This window comes from Mus caroli, chromosome 4, assembly GCF_900094665.2.
Source record: "Mus caroli chromosome 4, CAROLI_EIJ_v1.1, whole genome shotgun sequence".
Lineage (NCBI taxonomy): Eukaryota > Metazoa > Chordata > Mammalia > Rodentia > Muridae > Mus > Mus caroli.
The window spans coordinates 56,723,543-56,749,675 of NC_034573.1; the positions used below are offsets into that span (position 1 = coordinate 56,723,543).

General features: G+C 50.9%; 1 protein-coding gene across 7 annotated transcripts in view; it reads left to right on the plus strand.

Annotated features, from left to right (window-relative positions):
• Rgs3 (regulator of G protein signaling 3) overlaps positions 1–26,133 on the plus strand; it is a 138,990-nt gene that overhangs the window by 51,237 nt on the left and 61,620 nt on the right. For 4 of the 7 annotated variants that reach the window (XM_029476128.1, XM_021159585.2, XM_029476129.1 and 1 more), the window contains 9 exons: positions 343–433; positions 955–1,010; positions 7,454–7,535; positions 8,887–8,992; positions 9,532–9,883; positions 10,270–10,309; positions 14,896–15,092; positions 18,345–18,428; positions 24,639–24,750. In XM_029476128.1, coding sequence (XP_029331988.1) covers positions 343–433; positions 955–1,010; positions 7,454–7,535; positions 8,887–8,992; positions 9,532–9,883; positions 10,270–10,309; positions 14,896–15,092; positions 18,345–18,428; positions 24,639–24,750 — 1,120 coding nt within the window. Of the gene's footprint in view, positions 1–342; positions 434–954; positions 1,011–3,620; positions 3,826–7,119; positions 7,207–7,453; positions 7,536–8,886; positions 8,993–9,531; positions 9,884–10,269; positions 10,310–14,895; positions 15,093–18,344; positions 18,429–24,638; positions 24,751–26,133 lie in introns of those variants that run through there. The other 3 variants (XM_029476130.1, XM_021159586.2, XM_029476131.1) reach the window with 2 other exon arrangements.

A 26,133-nucleotide genomic window follows, 5' to 3' on the forward strand; every position in this document is an offset into this window, starting at 1 on the left:
AGGAGGCAGGAGGCAGGAGGCAGGAGGCAGGAGGCAGGAGGCAGGAGGCAGGAGGCAGGAGGCAGGAGGCAGGAGGCAGGAGGCAGGAGGCAGGCAAGCCTGTAACTGTCCAGGGATAAGAGGCTAAGGGAGGATCACTTCTGTCCAGAGAATCAGGGAAGGCTTCCTGAAGGTGTAAATGGCAACCTTGGGGCAGGGAGGCTGAACCATCTGCTTTGGGGCAATAATGGCCAGCTGCAGGTGTTTGTTTGTTTGTTTGTCTGTTTTTGAAGGGTTAGTGGTACCTTGACCTGTGCCTTCTGCGTCTCTGGACTGACCATATCCTTCCTTCTCTCACGACAGGAGATCAGTGGCTGGTACTATCTACTAGGGGAGGACCTGGGTCGGACTAAGCACCTCAAGGTGGCTAGGCGGCGGCTCCAGCCCCTGAGAGGTATGTACAAGCCCCTTGAAGCTCCCTGTCCCTGACTGAGTGAGGCATTAACCTCTGCCTCTCTGGCATTTCTTGCCAGTGCCTATAAGATCGCAGGCTACTCCTGACCAAGCTATCACTACCATATGGTAGACTTTGAGTTTGTGCCACCTGGCTTCACACAGATCAGTCCCCTGCCCCACTCACAGAAGCTTCAGAACTTCCCAGAAGTCTCCTTCCCAGACTTTATGTCGCAGAAGCCCCCCATCCCTGCGGCACCTTGCTGACCATTCGAATCTCACCACTGTAGGCATGCATGTTTCTAGGGCCTGCCATGGCCCTGAGCTTGGGTTGGATTACATGTTGCTTCGGTCCTGTTCTTTCCCTCACAGCCCTGGCTCTCAAGCCTCTGTTTGCTCTGAGCCTTGGCATCCTCCTATCCTGGAAGGCAGGAATTGTCCCGACAGTCTCACCCATGGTCGGTTTGAACTTGGGCCCTCATGCCAGTAGGAGCTTTCTGACTCAGCTCTATTATCTTCTAGACGTGCTGTTGAGAATGCCAGGAGAGGAGGACCCTGAGAACGGGGAGAAACTCCAGGTAGGTGGGCGCACTCCTGGCTGGGGCTGGTGGAACCTGAGCATGGCTCCAGGGTCTCTGGTGGTTCCCTTCTTTGTCAGCCTCTTGGTTCCGGAAGTGACCGTGAAAGAGGGCAGCTTGGGATTTGGAACACAGCAAGTCATGCCTTGTGAAAGAGAGTTCTTAACTTTCCTAAGGTGTGGCATTGGAAATTGCCCTGTACATAGGTCTTGGTCATTCATGACCTTTGCAGGGGTGGGAGAGAGCCAGGAAATGTAGGTGACTGGATCTTTCTGAGTTTTCTTTTTCTTTTCTCTCCTTTTCTTTTCATTTCTCCTTTTCTTTTCTCTCTTCTCTTCTCTTCTCTTCTCTTCTCTTCTCTTCTCTTCTCTTCTCTTCTCTTCTCTTCTCTTCTCTTCTCTTCTCTTCTCTNTTTGCTTCTCTTTCCTCCCCAACTTTCATGGGATTCCTGGATCTGTAAAGGGAAGAGATCAGATTTAGACCTTTAATTTCAAAGCTCTCTCTCCTCTCCTCTCCTCTTCTCTCTCTTCTCTTCTCTTCTCTTCTCTTCTCTTCTCTTCTCTTCTCTTCTCTTCTCTTCTCTTCTCTTCTCTTCTCTTCTCTTCTCTTCTTTCTCTCTCCCTCCCCCCTTTCTTCTTTTTTGCCTCTAGAAATAGAATCCTCCCTTCCCTCAGGTCCCCAGAACCTCTCTGTCTCTGAGAACCATGGCACCTTCACAGGTTAAGCCTGCTGGGGCTAAGAAGCATCCGTAACTCTGAATCTGAAAGTGACGGATTTCTGGCTTCCTACCGGCTGTGACTCTGGAGAGGAACGTCATACAGGGATTTGGGTGAATTCTCCAAAGTTAACTCGATCTCTTTGGAGAACCTGTCACGGTGACTCACGGTTTTCTTTAGTAGGAGAAGGAAAATCAAACTCTCTACGATCAATCAGCCCCTGGGGTGAGATTGTGATCTAACTCTCACCACCTCCTGTGAGGTGGCTGTCACCACCCCACCTTACAGATAAGAGGACATATAGATCCCAGGTGTTATGTCACTGTGGCCACTCAGCCAGCAAGAGGTTGGCAGAGCCTCCTTATCTCTTCTGGGCACCGTGCCACACGGTCTCTGGAGTGTGTCCTCACCAAGGAGACCTGAGATGTCAGTGTCGGCATGCTCCTTGACCTCTTGTATTGCAGTTAACCCCTTGGGTGCTATTGTGCACCGGTTCATCCAATCCCTTGGACACTATGGGGTGGTTTACGCCTGTGCTGACCCCAGCCTGGTGCTGGGTTCTGGACAAGAGCCTTGGCTCACTCCCTTGTGGAACAGGCAGTTCAGCACATCACTAGCCATCACAGTAGCTGCCTGCCGCCTGCAGCTTCTGAGCACCTGGCTGGAGCAAGCAGGACCGAAGAGCAGAGCCACAGCTTCTAGTTCATGTTAGGCAACGTCGGTGTGTCCTGTGCAAACACCCAGCCCCTCTTATAGTGCTTGGATAATCTGCCAGATGTGGTCTTTATGGTTTCACTAGGAGTCTAGAGGCTTCCTCTAGCTCCAGGGATAGCTCCAAAGATCTCCCCCCTCTCTGTGCGGAGAGAGTGACTATGGACCCACCCTAGGAATATGTGGGAATGATTTGGATACCTGCGTTGCAGGTCTCTAGGTGGCCCATGAAAGACCTGCTTTGTGTTAGATTCCTGTCTACTGTCCCGTGTCCCCGAGGACACTGTTCTGAGTTGGATTTGGGGGTTTGTGCACCTGATGATGTCCACAGTGCTCAGCAGAGACAGTGACTGGCAGAGGTGTGGGGAAGTGAGAGGTCACTTATGCAAATCCTCCATTTGAAAGACCTTGAGGTGTAGGTCACCTGCCCAGGGTCACTCAGCAATCAAACCAAGGCACAGCCTCTGTTCTAACTACATGAGTGAGCAGGTGGGCTTTTCCGGGGGTCTCCTAGGAGGGCAGAGGGGCTTGGGTTCATGCTGTGCTACCCACAAGAACTGATCCTGGGATGTCAAGGTACTGACTGCAGGCCTGGGTCCTAACTTGGCATTTGACTGTAACCTCTCTAGGCCTCCACTTCTTTGTTGTTACGATGTGGAGGCAGGTGCCCCGTGGCTGGGAGCCCATTTGCACATTTGACCATTTGGTCTGCGTGCCATCATTTCCTTCACATAGCCTGTTTATTGTGAATTCAGAAGCTGACTCTTAAGTAGCTCCTGAGTGTTCATCAGCCTCCAGATGTTTCGAATGCCCTGACTTAAGATGGGTTGTTTATGGGTATAGTGTTCACAGCATCCCAGATTGTCCCCACTGGGCTGGTCTACTGGATTTTGGACCCTGGGACTCGCAAGGAGGCGTGTTGTTACAGAACAGGGTGTGTTTTCTGCTTGAGTTTCCCTCCAGCAGGCAGTCAGGGCTGTTTGTGAGAACACTGCTCTCACAGAGCGTCCCAGGGCAGAGAATGCAGCCAGAACAAAGGCGCCCTCTCCCCGCCAGCCAGGCCCGAGGAATACTAACTAGTTGACAGGAATTTTAATATAAAACTCTCCCTCTTCCTTGTCATTCTGAGGTTTCAGGAAGCCTTCGGGCTTATCTGCAGAGGCACACAGCACAGACAGGGCCCGGGGAGGTGAGAGGTGATTTCCTGCCATTCTTCTGAGAGGCGGGCTTCCCAGGGCGGTCATGCCAGGCTGACGGGGTGCAGTGTGGGCTCCTGCTACTGGGGGGGAGAGCTGGGTTTTCATGGGGAGGCAGCCGAGGCAGGATCCGCAGCCATGAACCGCTTCAATGGGCTCTGCAAAGTGTGTTCAGAACGCCGCTACCGGCAGGTGGGTGCTTGATCCCCTGGGTACTGTGATAGTGGGAATCAGGGATGGGGCTCATCCATATAGAATCTCTCTCTCCACAAGGCCATCTATGCCTCCCCCTGTTCCCTGCAGGCACATTAGAGACAGGGGTTGGACCCATGACCCAGCCTGCTACCTACTGCCTCGGGTTACAGGCAGCTGAGGCCAGTTCTGAGTGTTTTCCTACCCCACTGCCTGGGATCCTTGATGAGATGAGTTAGCTGTTGCTGCTTGGTTTTTGATTTTGCTTTTATTATCTAGGAGGAGGTGATTGGAAAAAAAAAAAGCGCCATCTCAGGTCTGAGATTGCTGGTGGTGGGTTTGGGCTGGGGAGCTAAGGGACTCCTGAAAGCTGCAGTTTTGCTGACTTTCCTGTTTCTGGTAGGCAGCGGTACCCATTATGTCCCTTGCATGTACTGGTGTGTGCATCTAGGTGAGGTGTGATGTATGTGTAGTGTGTGTATCTTTTCCTCTCGGCTGCCACAGTGCCTTAAAGTGACTCCGGCATTGCTGTGGCTCTGGAGGCCAACTTCACTGCATCTGTCTCTTAGCTCCTGGGCTGGGAGGCAGGGAAGAGTCAGGAGTGATGGTCACGTTCACCCCAAAGACTCTTCTAGAACTAGCTTTTCTTTCTTATACATAGGAATGGGGATCAGGAGTAGGGATGAAGGTTAAAATATATCCAGATTTGTGTAGTGTCCAAGATGGAGGGACCACACGAATTGCCCTGACTGTAAAAAATACAGAGAAGACCCTCATTAGAATCTGGAGCTTAACTCTATAGTGTATAGGTCACAGGCAGAGGCCCATGGGAGCCCCCTGGCACCTGCCTCCATCACTCGGGACCCAGATGTTCCTTCTAACATTTTCCTGCACCACTGACCTCAATCTATGCTCCCTACTTTCCTGAAGGTAGTCCCTGTGGCAAGAACATTTAGGTGTTCATAAACATAAAGCAGGGTGAGCGCCGGATAGGAGGTAATAAAATCCCAGGTGTTCTTGGGCCCAGGGGCCAGGGCACAGGGATGTGCTGGTGACCAGAGTGGGACCTGGTGCATGCATGGGCTGGACTCAGGGTAAGATGGCTCCCGCATTGACGCAGGGGCAGCATCGAACACACTAGACCTTCTGTGGGGCCAGAGCTCTAGCTCTGGACCTTCTGTGGTCCCCTTTAACTGACTCTATTGAGCAGCTTACAGTTGCTTGTCCCTAAAACAGGAGTGGTGACATAGAGTCAAGCCCGTGGGAGGAAAAGGTGACCCCTATAAAGTACTCAGCTTGTGTCTGCTGCTCACCTCCAGGGAGTGGGTAATAAATGCTGGCAGTTAGGGACTGGAGCCCACGTGTGACAGAACGTCAGATACTCTTCAGGTGCTGGCATAGCTGAGACTTGGGAGCGGTGGCAGTGCTTGCCCCTGACAGGCAAGAGAAAGAGCTATCCTGGGAAGGGCACCTGACAGGACCTGCTGAGGTTCCAGAGTCAGGAGAGGGCTGTCTCCTTTCTTGAGCCCAAGGTCAGAGAGGATCGCTGGGGAGAGTATGCCCTCACTTTGGGCCTTGCTTACCTTCTCTGTAAAATGGGCTTGCTGAAGCCGTATTCTTTGGGGTCTAGGACAGACTCTTGTCTTGGAGGACTGACTCTTTGGACACTACTCTGTGTGCTCAGAGGCCTCCATTGCAGCCTGCTCCTCCCACAGACCTGGGCAATGCTCTCATTCCTTTCTAGCCCCTTTCCCGTCACTCCTTTGCTAGCCAGTGGGGTGGGATTGTTCTCCAAGGTGGCACTCAGGGCGGTGAAGAGCCTCCTGGCCCTGGCCGGACCAGAGTGCCAGAGTGTGGAGACACATTTATCTTCAGACCAAGGATCTGGGGCTTACCCTCCAGACAGGAGGGGCCATCCTCAGCGCCCTGTGACATAAGATTGGGGCAGAGCTAGAAGTAGTTCTGTGTGGTGTGGAGGGTAGGTCCCAAGTTCCCTGTGAGCCCCACAGAGTGGCTCCTGCTGTCTTCTCCGGGCCTCTACTGGATTGGCAACGCGAGATCCCTCCAGCTCTCCTCGTTCACTCCTGGCTTTGTTTTGCTTTCTTTCCATTTTTTTTTTCCTTCTCTTCCTGTCTTAACTATGTGTTTTCCCAGAATTCTTATGGGAATAGGGTATTTTCCTGCCTCCCTCCCCCTCCCCCCCTTGTCTGTCAGATTTCCTGTTTTACAAACTTGCTTTGAATCCAGGCCCAGGACTGGTGGGAAGCAGAGCCTGGGGACCTTTGGTCACCCTGGGCTCCTGCCTGCTCCCCTTCCTCATGCCTGGCCTTGGGTTACTAGCAGGTGAATACAGTGCCCAGCCCTGAGAGACAGCATGAGGCTCTGCATGCGGCTGTGCCCTGCCTGACCTGTGCTAGGCTTGCGGAGATGCCTTCCTCCTCTCCCCGTCTCAGTCCAGGACACCTTCTCTTTGTGCCTCATTGGGACCCACCCTGGTCTTTCCCAGCCCTAGGGGTATCTTGGGACTCCCCCTTGAAGCCATTTTTTCTGATCTAAGTAATCTGAATGAGCCAGTGGGCCATGCTGCACACAGAATCGCTCTTTTTGTTTTTTGGAAGATTTTGTCTTAAAAAAAAATTTTTTTTTTAAACTATGCTTATATGTGTGCCTGGCCACGTGTAGGTCAGAAGTGTTGGATTCCCCCCGAAGCTGGAGTTACCAGGCGATTGTGAGCTGACTTGGAGACTGGGAATAGAACCCAAGAGCTAGTATTAGCAGGAGTAGTGTCTGTGCACCTAACTGCTGAGCCAGCGGTTCTTGACCTGTGGGTCTCGACCCCTAACCCTTTCTCAGGGGTCAGATCTCAGATATCCTGCATATCAGATATTTACATTACAGTTCCTGGCAGTACAAAATTGCAGTTATGAAGCAGCAACGACACAACCTGAGAATTGTATTAAAGGGTACTTGCATTAGGGAGATTGAGAACCACTGCACTAAATCATTTTCAAAGACGGGCGTGGTGGGGGTCCTTTGATCAGACCTCTGAAAACGGACTGTGGCCTCCCACACCCATATTCCTTTGCAGGCAGAATGAAGCCCGTGGCTAGTACTGGTTTATCCAGGAGGCCGCGGCTCTGCCCGTGCCTATGAACCCCATTACTCTTCGGCTGACACTTGGCCATGGGCTAAGAGAGAACATGCTACATCTTCCTGCCTAGCCCTCAGGGAGGGCGGCCACCCGCTTGGCTTGATTTCTAAATAAAATAAAGTGTGTGTCCTTAGCCCAAGGCAAACCATGGGCTAAGATCCCAAGACCTCCGTGGGAAAGGAAGCTGATCTTCCGTGGGGAGAGGAGGAAGAGCTCCAGACAGCTCTTGGGTAAAGGGCTGGGGCTGTTAGGACCAAGAGGAGAAAGGGTTTTCCCTTTTCCTTGATCTCATCCATTCTGCTCTCTGCTTGACTTTGCATAAGTCAGGGTTAAGATGGTGGGTCAGAGATAGGTAGAGGAGGCTGGCTGACTCCTTCTCAGCACTGGCTCCCTGCGGAGAGGAAGGTGGCTCTGGGTAGAGCTTAGAGGCTTCCCAGTTTTGAAACTCTGGAGTAACTGGACAAGGTTATGTCCTAGATCACCATCCGGAGGGGCAAAGACGGCTTTGGCTTCACCATCTGCTGTGACTCTCCGGTCCGAGTCCAGGCTGTGGATTCTGGTAAGTGAATGACCTAGGATGGCGGCCTCACCCTCCTGCCAGGCAGCTGGACTTTGCTGTTTGGAGCTGGACGGGGCCTCACACTGGATCAGACTCTGGGTTTTCAAAGGAAAAAGAATAATATTTTTAAATGACCTACAGATGAATCTGAGGTTTATGAAAATAGAGCCTTTTTTGGGCGGTGGGTAGGAGGAGGGTTGTTTTATCAAAATGAAGATAGATTCTGTATTTTGATTCTGCTCGTTTCTGAAGAGGAGCTTTTTTTTTTTTTTTTAAGATTTTATTTATTTATTCATTATATGTAAGTACACTGTCGCTGTCTTCAGACACTCCAGAAGAGGGAGTCAGATTTCGTTACAGATGGTTGTGAACCACCATGTGGTTGCTGGGATTTGAACTCTGGACCTTCGGAAGAGCAGTCGGGTGCTCTTACCCACTGAGCCATCTCACCAGCCCAAGAGGAGCTAAATTCGAATTCTGAGGGCTGCAGGGGAGATGTATGAGCTTGCATCCCATCCGCAAGCCCACGTAACACTTAGAAGTGGACATCCTGAGCTGGCTGTGCTGGCTCGTACTTGTAACCCTTGAACCTAGGCGGTAGAGGCAAGAGGATTGCTGGATATTCAAAGCTAGCCTGGCCTACACTGTGAGATTCTCTCTCTCTCTCTCTCTCTCTCTCTCACACACACACACACACACACACATAAACAAAAAGCAAGAACATAATAGGCAGAGGCTGGGAATGTGACACAGAAAAGCACTAATACAGTAAGAGGGGGATTCATTTGGTCTCCAGAAACTGTGCAAAAAAACTGTGCAAAAAAAAAGAGAAAAGAAGCCAAGCACTGTGGCTCATGTTTTAATTATATACTCCTGCGAGTGGGGGCGGAGAAAGGGGAATAGTTGAGACTCATTCATTAGGCAGCGTAGCCTACTTGATGAGAGTCCCAGGCCAGTGAGAAACCCTGAGAGAGAGAGAGAGAGAGAGAGAGAGAGAGAGAGAGAGAGAGAGAGAGATGAGTGCCTGGCTTCTATATGTATGTACACATAATTATGCATTTCCCCCTCCCTCTTCCCAACCCACAGCACACGCACACACACACACACCTCCACTGCCAAAAAAGATATCAGTTTCTTACTGTTCTAAGGGACTCTTGGAGAGGGTGGGGGTGTGAGAACGTGGAGAGGTGAAGGCCTTTGATCAACCCCCAGTTCAGCACCTCTGTGTGGAACAATAAAGAGGAAAAGAACAACTCTCGCCCAGTGTCACCAGCGAAGCAAAGGATTCCAGGTTCTCTGAGGAAGTCTTAGGCCTCAGTGGTCTCTGAGTGGCTTTTCTTTGTCCTTGCAGGGGGCCCGGCAGAGAGGGCGGGACTGCAGCAGCTGGACACAGTGCTACAACTGAATGAGAGGCCCGTGGAGCACTGGAAATGTGTGGAGCTGGCACACGAGATCCGGTGACAGGGGGCAGTGGGCGGCGGAAACCTCAGCTGATGGCAAATCTTCCCCACCCAGCCCTGGGCTCACTGCCTTGCTCTCCTCCTCTCAGTCTGCTCTCAGCCCAGCTGTGAGCAATTTACATCGCTCCTCGGGGAATCCGTTTCTTGGCCTGGAAATGGAAGGTTCAGGCCCAGATGAATTTTGATCCCACAGCAAACAGCAGGAAAGATGCTCTGAACCTACCCCGTGGTCCCTGCCGTGGTTCCAAGGGGCCAGTTCCACTTTAGCTAATTGTCCCTGCTACTGAATGGCTAAACCCTTTGTTTAAGAGACTGCAGACAGTGCAGATGTTTTAATCTCACAAGTTAACGTGTATTCGGTAAAATATCTGACTTTGTGGGCTAGCACCCCAACGGTCCGTTTTGGATCCGCTACCTGAAGATCACATTTCGCTTGCTCCTGCCTGGCCTCTTTCTGCTTGCTCTCTGCCCTGTGAGCTTCCTACCCTGACTGGTTCTGATGTCCCCAAGTCTGAACTCCTCTGTGGAATTTCTAGGAGCTGTCCTAGCGAGATCATCCTGCTCGTGTGGCGTGTAGTCCCCCAGATCAAGCCGGGGCCAGATGGCGGAGTCTTGCGGCGGGCCTCCTGCAAGTCCACACATGACCTCCTGTCACCCCCTAACAAGAGGGAGAAGAACTGTACTCATGGGGCCCCAGCTCGTCCTGAGCAGCGCCACAGCTGTCACCTGGTGTGTGACAGCTCTGATGGTCTACTGCTTGGTGGCTGGGAGCGCTACACTGAGGTGGGCAAGCACAGCAGCCAGCACACCCTGCCTGCACTGTCCCGGGCCACCACCCCTACTGACCCCAACTACATCATCCTGGCCCCACTGAATCCTGGAAGCCAGGTATGGACAGCTGAGTGTGGAAGGGTATTGGGTTCCTGTGGTAGGTTAGGATGAAAAAAAAAACAAAAAACAAAAAAAAAAAACAAAACAAAACGGGAAGATTGGATTGTGAGACATCTGTGGTATGGCTGTTAGGGTCCTATCATTCTCAAGGTCCATGGAGCACACTTTGGAACAAGCGGCCATGAAGGAAGCTGTGGTCTCTCGGAGTGCCACCACTTCATGGAGCATGAAGAGCTCTCTTCCACCCCTTCTCCTTAAGAGAACTGCTATGCTTCTCTCATATCCTGAAACATTATACTTCCTGTCGTCAGACCTGTGTGCAACCCCCTGCTAGGCTGCTCTGTCCCATTCTTGGGACTGAGCTAGGTTTCTTGTCTTTGCAGTTGCTGCGGCCTGTGTACCAGGAGGATACCATCCCTGAAGGTGAGCTGTCCGAGATGCTAAGCCCTCTCAGCCTGGAGAGATAGTTGAGGTCAGCTGAGGTCGGGCCCAACTTCCCGTTCTGAGTTCAGAGGCCCTTCTGATGGAGCTGGGGTTACCCAGCATCTCGAAACAGACCACTCCCCCTGATCCTCCTGGTACCCTCTCTCCCCATCCCCGAATGAGTGTATTTTCCTTAAATTTTCTTAAAGTCAGAATTAAGTTGGTGGAGAGGGGAATCTGCGAGAACCACCTAAGAGACAGGTGCTTGGCATTTATCTTGGCTGTTAGCCAGTGTTGCTGAGCAACCATATCTGTTAGGGGCCCGTGGACACCAATGCTTGAAGCCACATGGAGAGCAGTTCTGGAACGTTGGGCTTTGGGGTCTCGGGTCCAAATCTTCACTGTGGGACTCAAGCAGATCACTGCCTCCTCCTTTCAAAACAGGATCAGTTGTTCCTGCCCCGGAGCTTGTCTGGAGGGTTCTAGGGGAATACGGTTGTATGCAGTTGCCTGCATGCAGAAAGATGGTGCAGGAGAGCTGCCTCTAAGCTTTGTAGCTGTCTCTGCTAATTAAACCATTCTTCTCCTTTGGCCTGCACATTCTGGGGCCAGAAGTGGGAGCTGGCAGAAAGCAACCACTTCTCCAGGAACCCTGGGATATGAGACTCTGTGCAAGAGTTGGTGGGACAGGCCCTTAGGCCCTCACACACCTGCCAGAGAGCTCTGACCCCAAAGTCCAGCTGGTCTAGAAGGTTGAGGCCAGCCTTGCCATGTGGTCTGTGAGGCCAACCTGGAGTGTGACTGAACCTTTCTATGCCTGTAGAACACCCTTGGCCTTCTTCCTTGAGAGTGCCCTTCCCATCTCATCTCAGATTTATTTCTGTGCTCTTCCCCCCTCCATTAGTGATACGATGATGATTCTTAAAGTGGGCACTTGGGCCTTAGGGAAGAGAGGGCTCCTATCAGGCTCAGAATTTCTGATGCAAGGCACCTCCTTCCTCTCCCTGCTGGGGCCTGTGAGCACTTGGGCCCAGCCTGCCGGAAATGAAGCTGTGTTCCTCCCAGGGAGGAGTCTGATAGTGATTCAACAGTAAGTGTCTAAAAGCTTTTAGTGGGCACATTAGGGCAAAGTAAATATGTCACTGCTAAATGGTGATTTTATTAGGGGCGGGGCTGGGCCGGGCTCAGCGTATTTCTGTAGGCCCAACCTCAGACCCAGGGCCTGTCAGGCAACAGAAACTTGGTGGAACTTGGGCAGAACGGCTGAGGAGAAGGACTCTGGTTGTTGGTATAGTTTTGAAGCCAAGCCACTGAGGAAGGGACCCTGGAAGATGTGTCACCTACTTGGGCATGTGCATTCGGTCCGGGCGCTAGCTCTTCAGTCCTCTCCCACGAAGCTCTAGAGTTGCCTGTATGGTTGGTCCCGAACCATGTCTGTGTTTTGACTCCTCTCTGAAAATACAGTGCCAAAAAGGGCATGGTCACCCAAGCCTCAGAGGAAAGCACAAGTCAGGAAGGAAGAGATGGCGGTGTTAATAACGGTGGAAGTGTTCTGAGTTCCCTCTGTCCAGATCTAACGTGGTGTGTATCCACACACATGCACTGTTTGTGTGTGTGTGAGTGTGTATGCACATGGAGGCCAAAGGTCAAACCCAGGAGCCATCCACCCTATTTTACTGAGTCTCACTGGGGCCTGAGACTTGCTGATTCAGCTACCCTGGCCAGCCAGTGAGCCCTAGGGATCCACAGGTCTCGGCCTCTTGCAGTGCTGGGATCACAAGCACTTGCCACCATGCCTAGCTTTTTCTCTGGGTGTTGGGGAGTAGACTCGGGGCCACACGGCTAGTGCAGCAAGCACTTTACCAGCTGAGCCACCCTGCGTCACGATCTCGACTTCACTCATATTTCAGCACAGTGATCCTCTTAGTATCAGAGGATATCTTTCCCATGGATTAATTCTTTGCAGCCCCAACTCGTGAGTTCAGAGGAAGGAGTGAAGAATTCCGGGCACGTGGTTTCCCTCACACACCCAGGGTTACCCAGAGGTGAGGGCTGTCACCAGGGTGTTGGCCTCTGATTGCTCTGGCCTGTAAGGACGGTGGCCTTTCAGGATGGAGAACTCAGCCATCCTGCTTTGAAGATCAGGAACGGGGACAGCTTAGCCATCTTGCGTTGAACAGGGTCTGAGGCCTTTCCAGAGCCTAGAGTGCCTGTCCGGCTGTAGTTGGCGTATGCCCCAGGGCCACTGTTCTTTGAAAGTTTACCACCGCCAGAGCCAGAGGGCTGCCAGGGCTCCCCTCAGAAGCTTAGAGCAAAGCCGTGTAATTGCTATGTTTGGTCAGTGAAGCAGGCGCTAGAGGAAATGGAGCTGATACAGGTTTAGGCCAGACATCCTCACAAGAGGTGACAGGTGGAAGTTTGCCTTCATGGGGTTCAGCAGCCGGCCTGCAATCTGGATTGTTCTAAAAAAAGAATAACTTGGGGAAAAAAAATTCAGCTCCAGAGAACCACACCCCTTGCCCCATATCCCCAAAGTGGCGTGTCAGTGCTCCTTTAGGGAGTGGCTACCACCTAGATTGGGCTGGTCCTACCTAGTGTCCTTTACTAGCGGAATGACCTTGGTCCACTCATACAAGAACTCTATACCTCTGTTTGCTTATTGGAAAATGGGGCTAAGCAGTCCCCTCTTCTCTGGAAGCAGAGAGATGGGTCAGGTGGCTGCTTTGTGACTCTTGATATCTAGGGTGAAGATTCTTTGACAGTGCTGGGCAACTGGGCCTAGGGAAGAAATCTCTTGTAAGTCTGAGACTTAGAGCCCCCACACCTGGATTTTTCCACTGTGGACTGCATCCTTCCGTCATTTTGGTCTGGATGACCTCAGCCCCTGCTTGTCAGCCCTGCATGGGTTTACCTTCCCTGATCCAGCTGTGCTCTGTTCGTCTAGCCTGTCTGTTTCCAGACTGTTCTGTGACCTAACTTACGGCGTGCTTCCAGGCCTTCTCTGCCATGTTACCGCCAATGGCTGGCTTCGTGTTGGAGGTAATCCATCCATCCTGCAATCACACACCAGCCTGGCCTCCAATCCCCGTTTCTCACGGGGCCTTTTTGTTAGTTCCCCACTGACTCAGCTGGACAGAGAGAACTGTCTCAAACAGGGAAGGAGCCTGCTCCGTGCACAGTTGCACAGTATTCCGGGCTGCACAGTCAGCTTTTGAGTGAGAAAGACATGGCTCACATTCAAGGTGTCTTGTCCAACTCAAGTCTAGGGTAGATCTTGAAGCACAGGTTGTATTTTTACCAATGGAAGGCCAGGCTGCTCACAGACAACCAACCCATCAACCCCCAGGGCCAGGCCAGAAAGAAAGCTATGGGACACTTCTCCTGTATCTGTGCCTCCTGTCCCCATCTGGGTCCCTGTTCTTTGTATGTCTCAGCCACCCTTGAAGAGTCAGGAAGTGGTTTGAGTGCTGCTGCCAGACTGTGATCTGGTCACTTGTGGGGGTGGGGGAGAGTTGACTTGTTTTTCTCACCTCTCAGTGAAAAGGGGCATGGTGGGGGAGGGGGAAGGAGCAAGTGTGAAAACCTTCTGGACTGTTTCCTCTTCTCAGTGGCCTTTGTGTTGGTGGGGAGCTTCCCCAAGACTGGTTCAGGTCACCTGCTCACTGTCTGCAGAAAGCTAGAGGATGCCTGGGCTCTGAGACCCAGGCTGGGCTCCTTAGTCAGGGAGAGTCTGGCTGGTTTCCCCTGGCAGCAGGAACCCTAGGAAGGAGCCCAGGAGTGTGTGAACCCCATCGCTCAGGCTCGTTCCTACCTTTTCATTCAGAACACACACAGCAAGAACACAGAACACACAAATTGATGGTGGTGGCCAGGTAGCTCCTGCTAACCTTGGCTAGTGGAAGGTGTGGACCCTGGTGCATACAGACAAAGCATGTTGTCTCCATTATCACAGGGAACAGACCTTTGTGCCTGGCTGGTGATGAGCAGGGGTTCCGGGGTGGGATGGTAACAGGATGAGCGTGTGTGCCCTGTCCTGTCTCTTGCAAAGCTACCTCTGCTCCAATTCACGTTCCATGTGGGACGGCAGATGCTGTGAGGTCAGCCCCGAGTGTTTAGATGGGAGTTTCTGTTGCATTGTGATTTTGTTGCTGCTGTTGTTTTGAGATGGGATCTTGTTGTGCAGCCCGGGCTGCACAGGCTTCAGGTTCTTCGACTTCGAGTTTCTGAATTCTGGGATTCTTGGGCGTGTGCCAACATGCCTAGACAATTTCTTGATTTTCAAACGCGCAAGGCTGATAAGTGGATAGCTTTGTTTTGGTGCCTGGGTCACTGGGAGGGGTGGGGTGGCAAGGTAACACCCCCTGTCACAGTTGTGGGCTGATGGCTCTATCCTGGCCCTGGAGTTGCTGTTTCTCCTTCCCCACCCCACCCGTCCACCCTTCTTCCCCCTCAGGAATCCTCAAGGCCAAGGCTGAGCCTGGTTGGAGTGGGATTCACTAGACATTGTTCCTTGTTAATGCGGGGCGGGGCTGGATCCCTCAAGAGACCATGAAAGTATCTCATTGTCCCCCACCTCTGTTCCACAGAACCGGGGACTGCTACTAAAGGGAAATCGTACACCGGCCTGGGCAAGAAGTCTCGGCTCATGAAGACAGTGCAGACCATGAAGGGCCACAGTAACTACCAAGACTGCTCAGCCCTGAGATCACACGTCCCGCATTCCAGTTACGGCACCTATGTCACCCTGGCCCCTAAAGTCCTGGTGTTCCCTGTCTTTGTGCAGGTGAGCTGCGGCACACCCCAGGGGTCCCCTCAGGAGGAAGTGAGAACAGTAAGGGACCTTGGTTCCAGGAATGAGGGTGTAAACTCATCCAGGATCCAGGGCCCTCTCTGGGGACAGAAAAATAGCTTCCTAGTCTGGAGGTTATAAGGGAAGCAGAAGTTTCCAGAAGGCTATGTGGAAACGTGTGGAGCCATGAGAGGGTCCTTGCCCTCCCTTCCCAGCTCCCTCATCCTCTGGGTCTGGGACAGGTGCACTACAGAGTCTGGCAGTAATATCTGCTGCCTCACCCAGAGGCTCTTATGTTTGAAACTGACTGAGGGAGAGAGACTGTGTGGCTGGTCCCTCTGCTCAGGCAAATGCATCAGGATAGCAGTAGTGGTACAGAAGCACAGAGCAGAAAGTCACGGGAGTCACACACTTCACCCCCCATCCTTCCCCCCCCCCCAATCTCCCACTTCTTCATGTCTCCGCTTCCTCCTTCCCCTCTTCCCGCCAATGAGTTAATAAGCATCCAGAGTCTTAGGTTCCGGTACAGCATTTCCAACCATGATTTGCTGTCTTCCCCCTCTTCTCCCACACGCCGTCCCTGGTACGTCTCTGCTGTCATAACATCTTTCCCACCCTTGTGTCTTCTGTGTTCTATACCCCTCTTTCCTCAGCAACTCTCCTCTCCTCTTGTTGTTCTTTTTCTGGCTCTATGGCCCATACCTACACACACACACACACACATAAAATAAAATCATTGAAAGCTAGATTCTGTATATGAGAAAGCATATACTATATGTTTTAGATCTGCCCATTTTATGCAAATGCTACAATTAAATTTTTATGGCTGGATATAAGACCATTGAATGTATATACCTCATTTTCAAGATGAGCTTGTTTTTTTAAAAAAATAAGTAGATAATTACCATATGACCCAGTCACGCTACTACTGAGCAAAGGACTCTATATCCTAGATAGAGATCCTCGCATGTCTGTGTTTATTGCTGCTGTGGCCAAAATACTAAGGGACTAACAGCTTAGACAGCCAGCACATGGTGAATAGGTAGTAAACATGTTCTGTATTTCTTTCCTCTCAGATCTTTATTTATTCTGCCCCTTGGATATCACTTTATGGCCCTTTAGGTTGTTCACACATTTTTTAAATGTAAGAAGCTCTTATTTCCCCACCATGTTGTTCTCCACCCCCTCCCCCCACACACTTTCCTTTTCTTGCCGAGCTGGGGACCATACCCAAGGCTTTGCTCGTGCTGTTTCCAGACAAGCACTGAGCTATGCCCACAGTCCTTGGCTTTGTAGACAGCCTTTCACTGTGTAGCTCAGGATGACCCAACTCGATCCTCCGTCCTCAGTGTCCCAAGGACTAGGGTCATAGGTGCGTGCTACCTGCCTGGTTATTTTTGGTTTTGTCTTTTAATATTTATTACAAATTAAGTCTGGTGAGCCACCCCAGTAGGGAAAGGTACATGCTGCCGAACCTGACAACCTGAGTTTGATCCCTGGGGCCCGTATGGCAGAAGGACAGAAATGACTTCTCCAAGTTGTCCTCCTACTTTCACACCCACATCCACATACCTGTTCCACATATACATGTGTGTGTGTGAGCACACGCATACATGCCTACTCCCACATGTATATATGTGTATGTGTACATGCCCACTCCACATATTATGTATTTTTGCACATACACACCTAATAAGAGTAGTACAGTTTTTTAAATTTGTAAATTATGTTTTGAGGGTTTTTTTTTTTTTTAGTTTTTTGGAGAAAGGGTATCTATATGACCCTGGCTGTCCTCAACCTCTCTGTAGACCAGTCTGGCCTCGACTTCACAAAGATCAGTCTGTCTCTGCCTTCTGAGTGTTGGGGTTAAAGGTATGTGTCACCACCATTCCCAGTTTTAATTGGTTTTTAAAATTTTTAAAACTGAAAAAATTTAAATTGTGAAACACTCAAGCCAGAAACTGGTGACGCATGCCTTAGGAGGCAGAGGCAGGTGGATCTCTTGAGTTTGAGGCCAGCTGCTCTACAGAATGAGTACCAGGACAGCTGGGAAGCTGAGACTACACAGAGAAACCCTGCCACAAAAGAAAGAGCGGGGAGTGGGGTGGGGTGGGGTGGGGGTGGGGGTGGGAGAAAGACTTAAGATAAAAATGGCTTAAGACTTGCATATGCGGGCTGGTGAGATGGCTCAGTGGGTAAGAGCACCCGACTGCTCTTCCGAAGGTCCAGAGTTCAAATCCCAGCAACCACATGGTGGCTCACAACCATCTGTAATGAGATCTGATGCTCTCTTCTGGTCTGTCTGACAGCTACAGTATACTTACATATAATACTTAATAAATAAATAAATCTTTAAAAAAAAAAAAAGACTTGCATATGCCAAACAGAGAATCAGAGTGACTACCTACCGAGGAATAGCCAGTAGCTGTCCACACGGACGGACGCTGTCCCACCTCTTCCATATTACAGTGCTCTCCCTTCCCACCAGAGACCTCCCCCACTTGCTTGATGACTGACCTCACTCTGCTTTCTGTCAGATTTCCCCATCTGTTTATGCATAGCCTATGTTTGAAGCGCCATCCGAGCTGTAGTACACAGTTGATGCCTATCTTGTCATCTTTCTATATCCCTTGCTTGAGGTCAGGGACTGGGGGGTGGGGGTGGGGGCATGTGTGATAAATGTACACTCCCAAGGACAGGTGTCCCTTCAAGGAGGATCAGGCAGAGTTTGGGCACGTTCTTTGAATCAGACAGGACAGGGTGGTGGGACTAGAAGTCTGAGTAGGAATCAGTTGCTGAGGTGAAGGAGTTGGTAGGCTCAGCCTGGGACCTGAGCAGGGCGGGGATCTGCCTGGCCTTGAAGAGACTTGAGTGGCCATATCTCTTGGCATAGGGCTCTCAAGATGCCTCCTGGGCCTGACAGCAGAGACCTCCCTCCCTCTGAGGCACACACAGAATGGAGGCGAGCTGGGAGAGTGCTGGAGCCCCAGGGTGGGGGCGGACACCAGGGGAGAACTGCAAGGCCCTGAGCTTGTGGCTGAACTTCCTGTAGAGAGAGCAGCTCTTTTGATCAGGCCTGGCTGGGCCGAGCTGGAGCAGAGTCTTTCTCTTTCCATTGCGGGCGGGGGCGTGAGGGTGTGTGGGGTCAGGGGTAGGAAGGAGGAGGGCAGGCAGTCTTGTCTTCTCCCTCTGCTCTGGCTTTGGCAAGCTGCCCTTTGCATCCCACTCAGAGTGACTGGTTTTCAGCCCCTAGATCTCTGTAACCCTGCCCGGACTCTCCTGCTGTCAGAGGAGCTGCTGCTGTATGAGGGGAGGAACAAGACTTCCCAGGTAAGACCTTCACAGCCCTGCTGGAAACCAGCTGGGCTTCCTTCCCTCACTTTCTCTCTTCCTTTGGAGCACTAGACAGCCTCAGGGTGGAGACCTGAAACTCTTCCGAAAGCCTTATGGAGAAGTTACCCAGCTCTTGTTTACCATCCAGTTACAATGTCTGTCTGTCTGTCTGTCTGTCTGTCTCTCTCTCTCTCTCTCTCTCTCTCAAGGTTGATCATTAGTATGGTCAAAGCATACCTCTAGTCTCTAAAAAAGACTTCTCGTTGTTTATCCCAGGAGGAGAAAAGATAACAGTTTATCCCAGCTGAGATAAGCACCCCTGAAGATTAAAGTCTAGCCAAAGAGAATCGTTGGAGGAATGTTGGAGTCTTTCTATAGGAACCCAAGCCCAGACCCCCTCTGAGAGCTCAGTCTATGGCCACCCTCCATACCCCTCCCCCAGCTCTAGCCCTGTCCATAGGGGTCAGGGGATAGGTCATTCTTCCTGGGAACCAGCTTATCTCTAGCTGGGAGGACCTCCCTCACCCACACAGTGGAAAGGTCAGAGAGCTTAGATATTGGAAGTCTGTATCCAGCCCCAGCTCTGTCACTGGCTTCTGGTGACTTCTGCCTTCCTCATCACCCTTACCATCTGAGCAGTGGGTCTGTGCGTGTTTGGGGCAGAGGGCAGGGTCTGAGGTTAGCTCCTTGTAGCTTTATCCTCCTGGACACTCTGGGCAAGTGGAGCTAACACCGGAAGTTGGCTTTGCTTGTGTTTTGTTGTAAGCAAGCAGATCAGGACACCTGTGTTCCATACGAGTGTTGTCTCTTTTAGGAGGGCTCCCCAGGGAGACTGTGTGCTTGTCCCTCCCTTGACTGGTGACTTGTCTTGTTGTACAGGACTCAAGGGCATGAGACGGTGGAGGAGTCAATCATTAAGGATTGGCCTGGGACAGTAGCTCTGCATTTGTTGTCTTAGGCCAAAGAAGGTTAATAATGGATGTGTCCGCTTGACAGTATGGAAAAGCAGGGTGTAAGCATTATTCAGAAAGATTGGAAAGTAAGCAAAACTCTGGAAAGAGGAGTGGGGGGTCCCCAGGGAAGAAAAATCCCCTGGCTTTCCTTCCTTTAGGTTTTATGAAGTAATGACAGAAACTAGACAGACAGACAGAAGCCAGTGGTCGTCTCTGTTGAGGTCAGTTAATTCTCTGGGCTGTCATGGGACAAGCCCACATGCTCTATGTCTGCCCTCCTGGACTGACCGGGGAGATGGATCACTCGCTGCTCATATGCTGCCCACACAGTGATGGGTGGCTGAAGCCTCGCTCCACTCCTCTCTGACTTTAACTTTGACCTTGACTCTCTGCTATTTCTTAGTCCCTTGACTCGACCAGCTACTCTCCAGCCTAGTAGGTGTCTCCAGGACCACTCATTGTGCTAAGCCGGCTCTCTCATTTACAGGCTCAGCGTGTGGCATTACCATGGCAGAGGTAATAGTCCACTCTGTTCCAGCCTCCGAGTCATAGTCCTTTCGGTTACCTCGTCTGTGGCGTGCCTTAGAGTGCCTCCGGGGTGAATCTTCTTGTTAGAAGCCATCCTGGCTTACAGTTTAGCCTGTCGCAATCAGCTGCATTGGAGTCAAGGATATATGAAGGAATGAAGGCATCTTAAATTATGCTCTAAGGGGCAGGCCTCTGGAGTCAGTGGCCTGCTGTCATTGGCCCAGAGCCCTGTCCCTCCTTTTATCTGACCAGCTTGGATATCTCATAGCCAACTAAATGTAACTTTTAACTTTCCTTGCATCCCCAGCCTCTGTCCTCACACAGCCTCTGTGAGCACCTCACACACAGCCCTCACCACGGCCCTTCCCTCTCCCTACCCACGTAGAGCTCAGCTCCCGCACCCGTGGGATTGCTGACGTCACTCTGGGCCTCTCTGTGGAGAGCTTTCTTAAGGGCCTCAGCCTATCAACCTTCCCACTTGCTTCAGTGGGAGAGAAATTTCACTGGGAGATAGGATGTAGGTTGTAAGAGTGAGAAGTCCCTTGGTGCTGGGTTTGGTGCCTAAGTGCGTGTTTGCAGGGTCAGAGCTGGAGAGGTGTGGCTGCGTACTTAATGTGCCCAGAAGAAGCCAGTTAAGGACAAGAGCCACCTGAACTATATACTCTTATGTCCGATTTTCTCTCTCTTATCTTGTTCACCACTACATCTACAAAAATTAGGTATTTACTGCATATCCTCACTGCTCATGCATGCTACATACATGATCCCTTGCTACACGCGTCATGCCAATTAGGCCTGAAACATTCTCATGACAGGAGAGAAGCACAAGGAGACTGGGGCTCAACCAGGACCCAAGAATCTCAAGGCTGGTAGGGAATGGAGCCAGGATAAGTTCTTGGCTCTCTGAATGGGTAATGCTCTCCATGATCCCTAGCGCTTTGGGTATGTTTGTTAAAACCAAGGGAACACAAGCCAAGCTATAGCTGTAGTAACAGTTCACTCCCCCCTACCCCACCACTCTCCCAGCCCCTACCCCTCATCCCCGCCCACCCCCGCCCCCAACAAACACACACAACTTCTTGCCTCCTGGATCTTTGGAAGTTGAGAACCAAAAGAAACTCTCCCTTTAAGACTGAAGGTAGTCTATTTTAATTTGAAGACAAGAAAGGTAACTTCATCCCTTCTCCTCAAAGTAGGATAGCAGCAGCCTCCTAGGAGAGCTTCGCCATGTCTCCCGATCCTCAAACTGAAAATGGAAAAAGCAGCTATCACCAGGCATTGGGTAGCTTTTGAGAACATGGAGGGGTGGGAGGGTAGGGTTCCTAGATTCTAGTTACTCTGTGTCCTTCTCCAGGCAATAACTTTTCCCAAAGGGGTTTCTAAATGAATATGGTGGCCTCTCGAGGCAGCAGAGTTGTAAACTGGAAGGTGCTAAGCAGTTGGAAGCTCTGCATGTCTTGAATGCTCTCTCTCTTGCTTCTTTATCACAGCTCTTCTCTGAGCATGGTGATGTTAGGGAGCTGCTCCCATCCCCGCAGCACAGAAGTCACATGGTTTGATCTGGATGCACACCCAGATCAAATCATCATTTAGTGGCGGCCTGTTTGTTTTGTTGTTTTTTTGGGTTTTGTTTTTGTTTTTGTTTTTGTTTTTCAAGACAGGGTTTCTCTGTGTAGTCCTGGCTGTCCTGGAACTCACTTTGTAGACTAGGCTGGCCTCAAACTCAGAAATCCGCCTGCCTCTGCCTCTGGTTTTGTTTTTGAGAGAAGCTTTATCTGTGTAACCTCGGCTGTCCTAGAACTTGATTCATAGAGCAGGCTATCCTCGAACCTATAGACCTGCCTGCTTCTGCTGGGTTTAAAGGCATGCACCACAAAGTCAGCCTCTTGACAGCCTCTTACACACACATCCTGACCTCAGTTCTGGTCACTGGGGCCTGGGCCAGAGCTTTTACTAGGTTCCAGGAATACTATGAAGTCCAAGATGCCACACCCTCAGTTCACACAGACTCATTGGGTTTACCATTAACTGAAGTATCAAGGTGTTGTCTGTAGGTAGGCGCAGCCCCATGGCCGGGTGCCCAGGAGAAGGCTTTGGTCAGGGCCACTTGAGAGAAGTCACCCTCCAAGTTGTAAGGATTCTGTGACTAATCTTGGGATTCTGGGAAATACATGTGTCCTAGGAGCAAGTGTGGGGAAGACTGGCCCAGGGCCAGTGGTGGAAGGCAGCAGGTAACTGGACTGTGGAGAAGGGGGACAGTGTTCCCTGGATTGTGAGGCTTCTGCTTGTAGGCTGTTGGGGAGCAGCAGGGCCCACATGCTTTGCTCTGGCATGCCTGCCATCTGCCTTGCTTCCAGCCCTGTGCCAGCCCTGGCCTTTGCCTGACCGACCTTTGGGGGAAATTTTCTCTCATGCCTTAATCACTTCCTGTCTAGACCATATTCTCAGCTCTGGGAGTAGGCGGGGGCTGGGGGCAGTGGCTTAGAGCTTTTCTCACCTTGTGGCTCCTCCCACAAGTCTTCCATTCAGCCCTAGGCTTTTTTTTTTTTTTTTTTTTTTTTTTTTTTTTTTTTAGTTTTAATTTTCTAGTCTCACAGATGATCTCTTCTGACCTTTCTTCTGCCAGCTTCCCTATGGTCTGGAGGTAACAGCCAGACCTTCCCTGAGTGGGGGACATGTTTTGTGGGAAGATGAAGGTTTGCCTACAAGAGCAGCCCCTTGACTCTGCAGACCCTCCTCAGACCATCCTTAACCACACGTCTTCTGAGCACTCCATTGTTTTCCTTCCTACACTTACTGAATTTATTGTCTCTTCTGCTATAGGCACGTTACCACCTCTCTGTCATTAGATCCCTATCTGTGTGGTCATGGGAAAGTCACTTAACCTGTCTGAGCTGAAGAGGGCAGTGATACTGTTTAAGTGAGGATGGAACAGGGCAGGAGCAGGTACTCAGCTGCAGGAATGCTTCTGTCGCACTGTATTGGGCTGGGCTGGGCATGCTTCACTGTTAAGATTCCCTTCTGGAGGTCCTGAGTTCAATTCCCAGCAACCACAAGGTGGCTCACCACTATCCATAATGGGCTCCGATGCCCTCTTCTGGTCTGTCTGAAGACAGTGATGGTATACTCACATACATAAAATAAATAAATCTTTAAAAACAAACAAACAAACAAACAAACAAAAAGCCCTTCTGGCAAAGAGTTCTAGATTTTTAAAAATGAGTACTCTGTAGCTGTCTTCAGACACTCCAGAAGAGGGCATCAGATCCCATTACAGATGGTTCTGAGCCACCATGTGATTGTTGGGACTTGAACTCAGGACCTCTGAAAGAACAGTCAATGTTCTTAACCACAGAGACATCTCTACAGCACCCAAACTCTAGAGCTTTTGTGTTTGGGACCTGTTGGAAGGTGGCATGACCCTGAGATGGCCTGCCTAAGTACATCCCTGAGCTACTTCCAGGTTCCATTTTTGTGTAATGCCCAGGATGGCAGGTAGGCCTTTGGATATGTCTTATATACATATATATGTGTACATATACATATATATGCACATATGTATGTATAACATAGATAAATTTAGACAAGCTCTCATCACATAGCCCAGATTAGCTTAGAGTGCATTGTATACCCTGGAATAGCCTGTAACTCATAATTCTCTTGCTTGGCCACAGACTGCTGGGGTTGTAACTGTGTATCACCATGCTCTGCTTTTATTTTATTTTTTTCTAATTGCAGAAGTGCCACTGAGAACATCCTTATATGTTCGTATTTATACATTCTTGTATTTCTCTCGGAGAGCCTCAGAGGTGGGACTACGGGTTCATCTTGAGCAGCTCACTAGCTAAATGTCAGCGTGCCAGCTTTTCAAACATGGTTAACAAATCACAAACTGTGCCCTTCAGGCTGGGCCAAGCTCTTCTGGTGGGGTCTCCCTGCTTCAGAAGACATGGAGGATCAGCTATGGCCCCTTGAAGAAGAGTCCCATAATTAATAATTTATATTACTATCATCATCATCTGAGATAGGACTTTAAAGCTTTAAGGAAAGAACAGTGTAAACCATAGTGGACATAGAAAACCAAGTGAATTCTTTTCACCATAAAAACATGCTGAGCAGATCGGTCAGGTTACTTACAATGTCTAGGAATGGCCCTTCCTTTGTTTTGGGAGCATAAAGAAGAATAGCGGTTGTGTGCAAACCTAGATCAGAATGTAAGTAACCACCATTTTTCCTGAACCAAATTTCTCATTGGTACACTACAAAAATAACTGCAAGAAATTTGGTAATACTACCTCATGAATCTTCCCCTCACATTACAGATAGCTTGTAGAAGAAGCTTGAGGGAGCCAGGTATTGGGTATGGTCTGGGGACACCCCAGGGCCTAAGTAAGGCTCCTCCAAGAACAGTGAGCCTGGAGGACTATGGCCATAGAGAGACCGACGGAGCTACCCACCTTGAGGACAGGAGCCATTGTTTCGTCTGGTTTATTTGTATTTGTTTCTACTTTGAGCAAGGGAAGTACAGAACACGCAGGGATGAACTGGCTGCTCCCACTGCAGAGCGAGCCTCCGTCATTAGCGTGGTCCCTCACGGAGCTCCTTCTGGTTCTACCAACACCGGAGGTCCAGGATGTGTTTCCTGGACCTCTAGTGGACCTTGTGGCTCTCTGCATCCTGGAGGGACAGCAAAGCAGACAGTTGTGTTTGTTCTCTCCCCGAACAGGTGACACTGTTTGCCTACTCGGACCTGCTGCTGTTCACTAAGGAGGAGGAGCCAGGCCGCTGCGACGTCCTGAGAAATCCCCTCTACCTCCAGAGCGTGAAACTACAGGAGGGTAAGAAGGACATGGGCACCCTAACGTGCTGTTGGGTCTGCTTGGTGTTGCATGCAAGGCTGGCAAGCCACCTTCTGCTATACCTGATCTCTGCAGGAGGTTTCTATCCTAGGGAGCTTCCAAGGAGAAGGGGTAGGGAGAGCTTTGGACTCCCGGACCTTGTGTTCAATTCCCTCAGTTCTGGTGTGTCCTTGGGAAGTCACTTCACTTCTCTGAGCCCATTTCCTCTCTGTAAAGTAGGATAATTATAGCGCTGTCAGAAGGTTGTGGGGTTAAGTTAGGTCGTTTACAGAAAGTGCCTGGCTCCAAACAGGTTCCCAGTAGAGGCTTCTTGACAATTGTCTATGGGCAACTCCTCTTTTTAGCCAGCTGTGTAGGTCTGCTCAGCGCCTTGGGAAGCTGGAGCATGCCCGATTGGGGTCGGTGAGCAGAGCAGCAGCAGCAAGCTGGGAATCTCTAACCCACAAACTTTCCATGGAGGTCTGGCCCATGGGGGCGACTAGGGAACGGAAAACCAGCTGGGACTATCTGTCCAGCCGCAGGCTTTGGCGCCTAAGGTCTCAGCCGAAAGGGGCTCGGTTTCCTCTCCCAGATTATGCAAACAACAACAGACCTGTGTGAGCTCGGGCGGCAGGGGGACAGGGAGGAAAATATTAGCCATGAAAGAATTCTGTTTTGGTGGGGGTTTGCTTCAGGAGAACTTCCTGACTGCTTGCAAAGCCATGCTGTCTGTGTGCTTGGTTCCCCCTGCCCCCCCACCGCCACTCTGCCTCCTTGGGAACTGGCCTTCCCATGGGAAGTCCTTCCCAGTGCTCCCTCTCTAGCTCTGTCCTGTCTGCTCAAGGACTAGGGTGTCTCCTGACAGGAGAGCAAGGGAGACAACCAAGGAGAGAACAAGACAGGACAGTTAGAAGAGCAGGCCTCTCAGCTTCTTGATTCCTGGCTCCTCTGTCCTCCAGTGACTCTGCCGTTGGCTTCCCACTACTTTCCCACCTTGCCCTGTGGTCGCACAGATGCTAAGTATAGTCAGCCTGGCTTCCCTGCCACACCCCCAGCTCAGTTGATCTGGGACCTGGTTAAGATGAACATGCACCTAGTAGTGTGGTGCTCAGTACCATATACTAGGTGCACCAGGACCTGAGCCCTGACTGTTATACACACTGAAGGTCCTGGGCCACAAGCCAAGACCCTCACTGGCTCAGCTTCCTGCTAAATGGAAGGAGGAAAAGAAGTGGGAAGAGGGCTGTTCCAGCTGGCTGACTTTTGGGTGGATCTGGGGTTGGAGGGTAGAGAGAGCAGTGGCCGCAGGATTGGGGGCCCAGACTTGACTTCATTACTGTAACAATATGCTTGTAAGCACTGTGGGTTCTTTTCTCCCCCCCC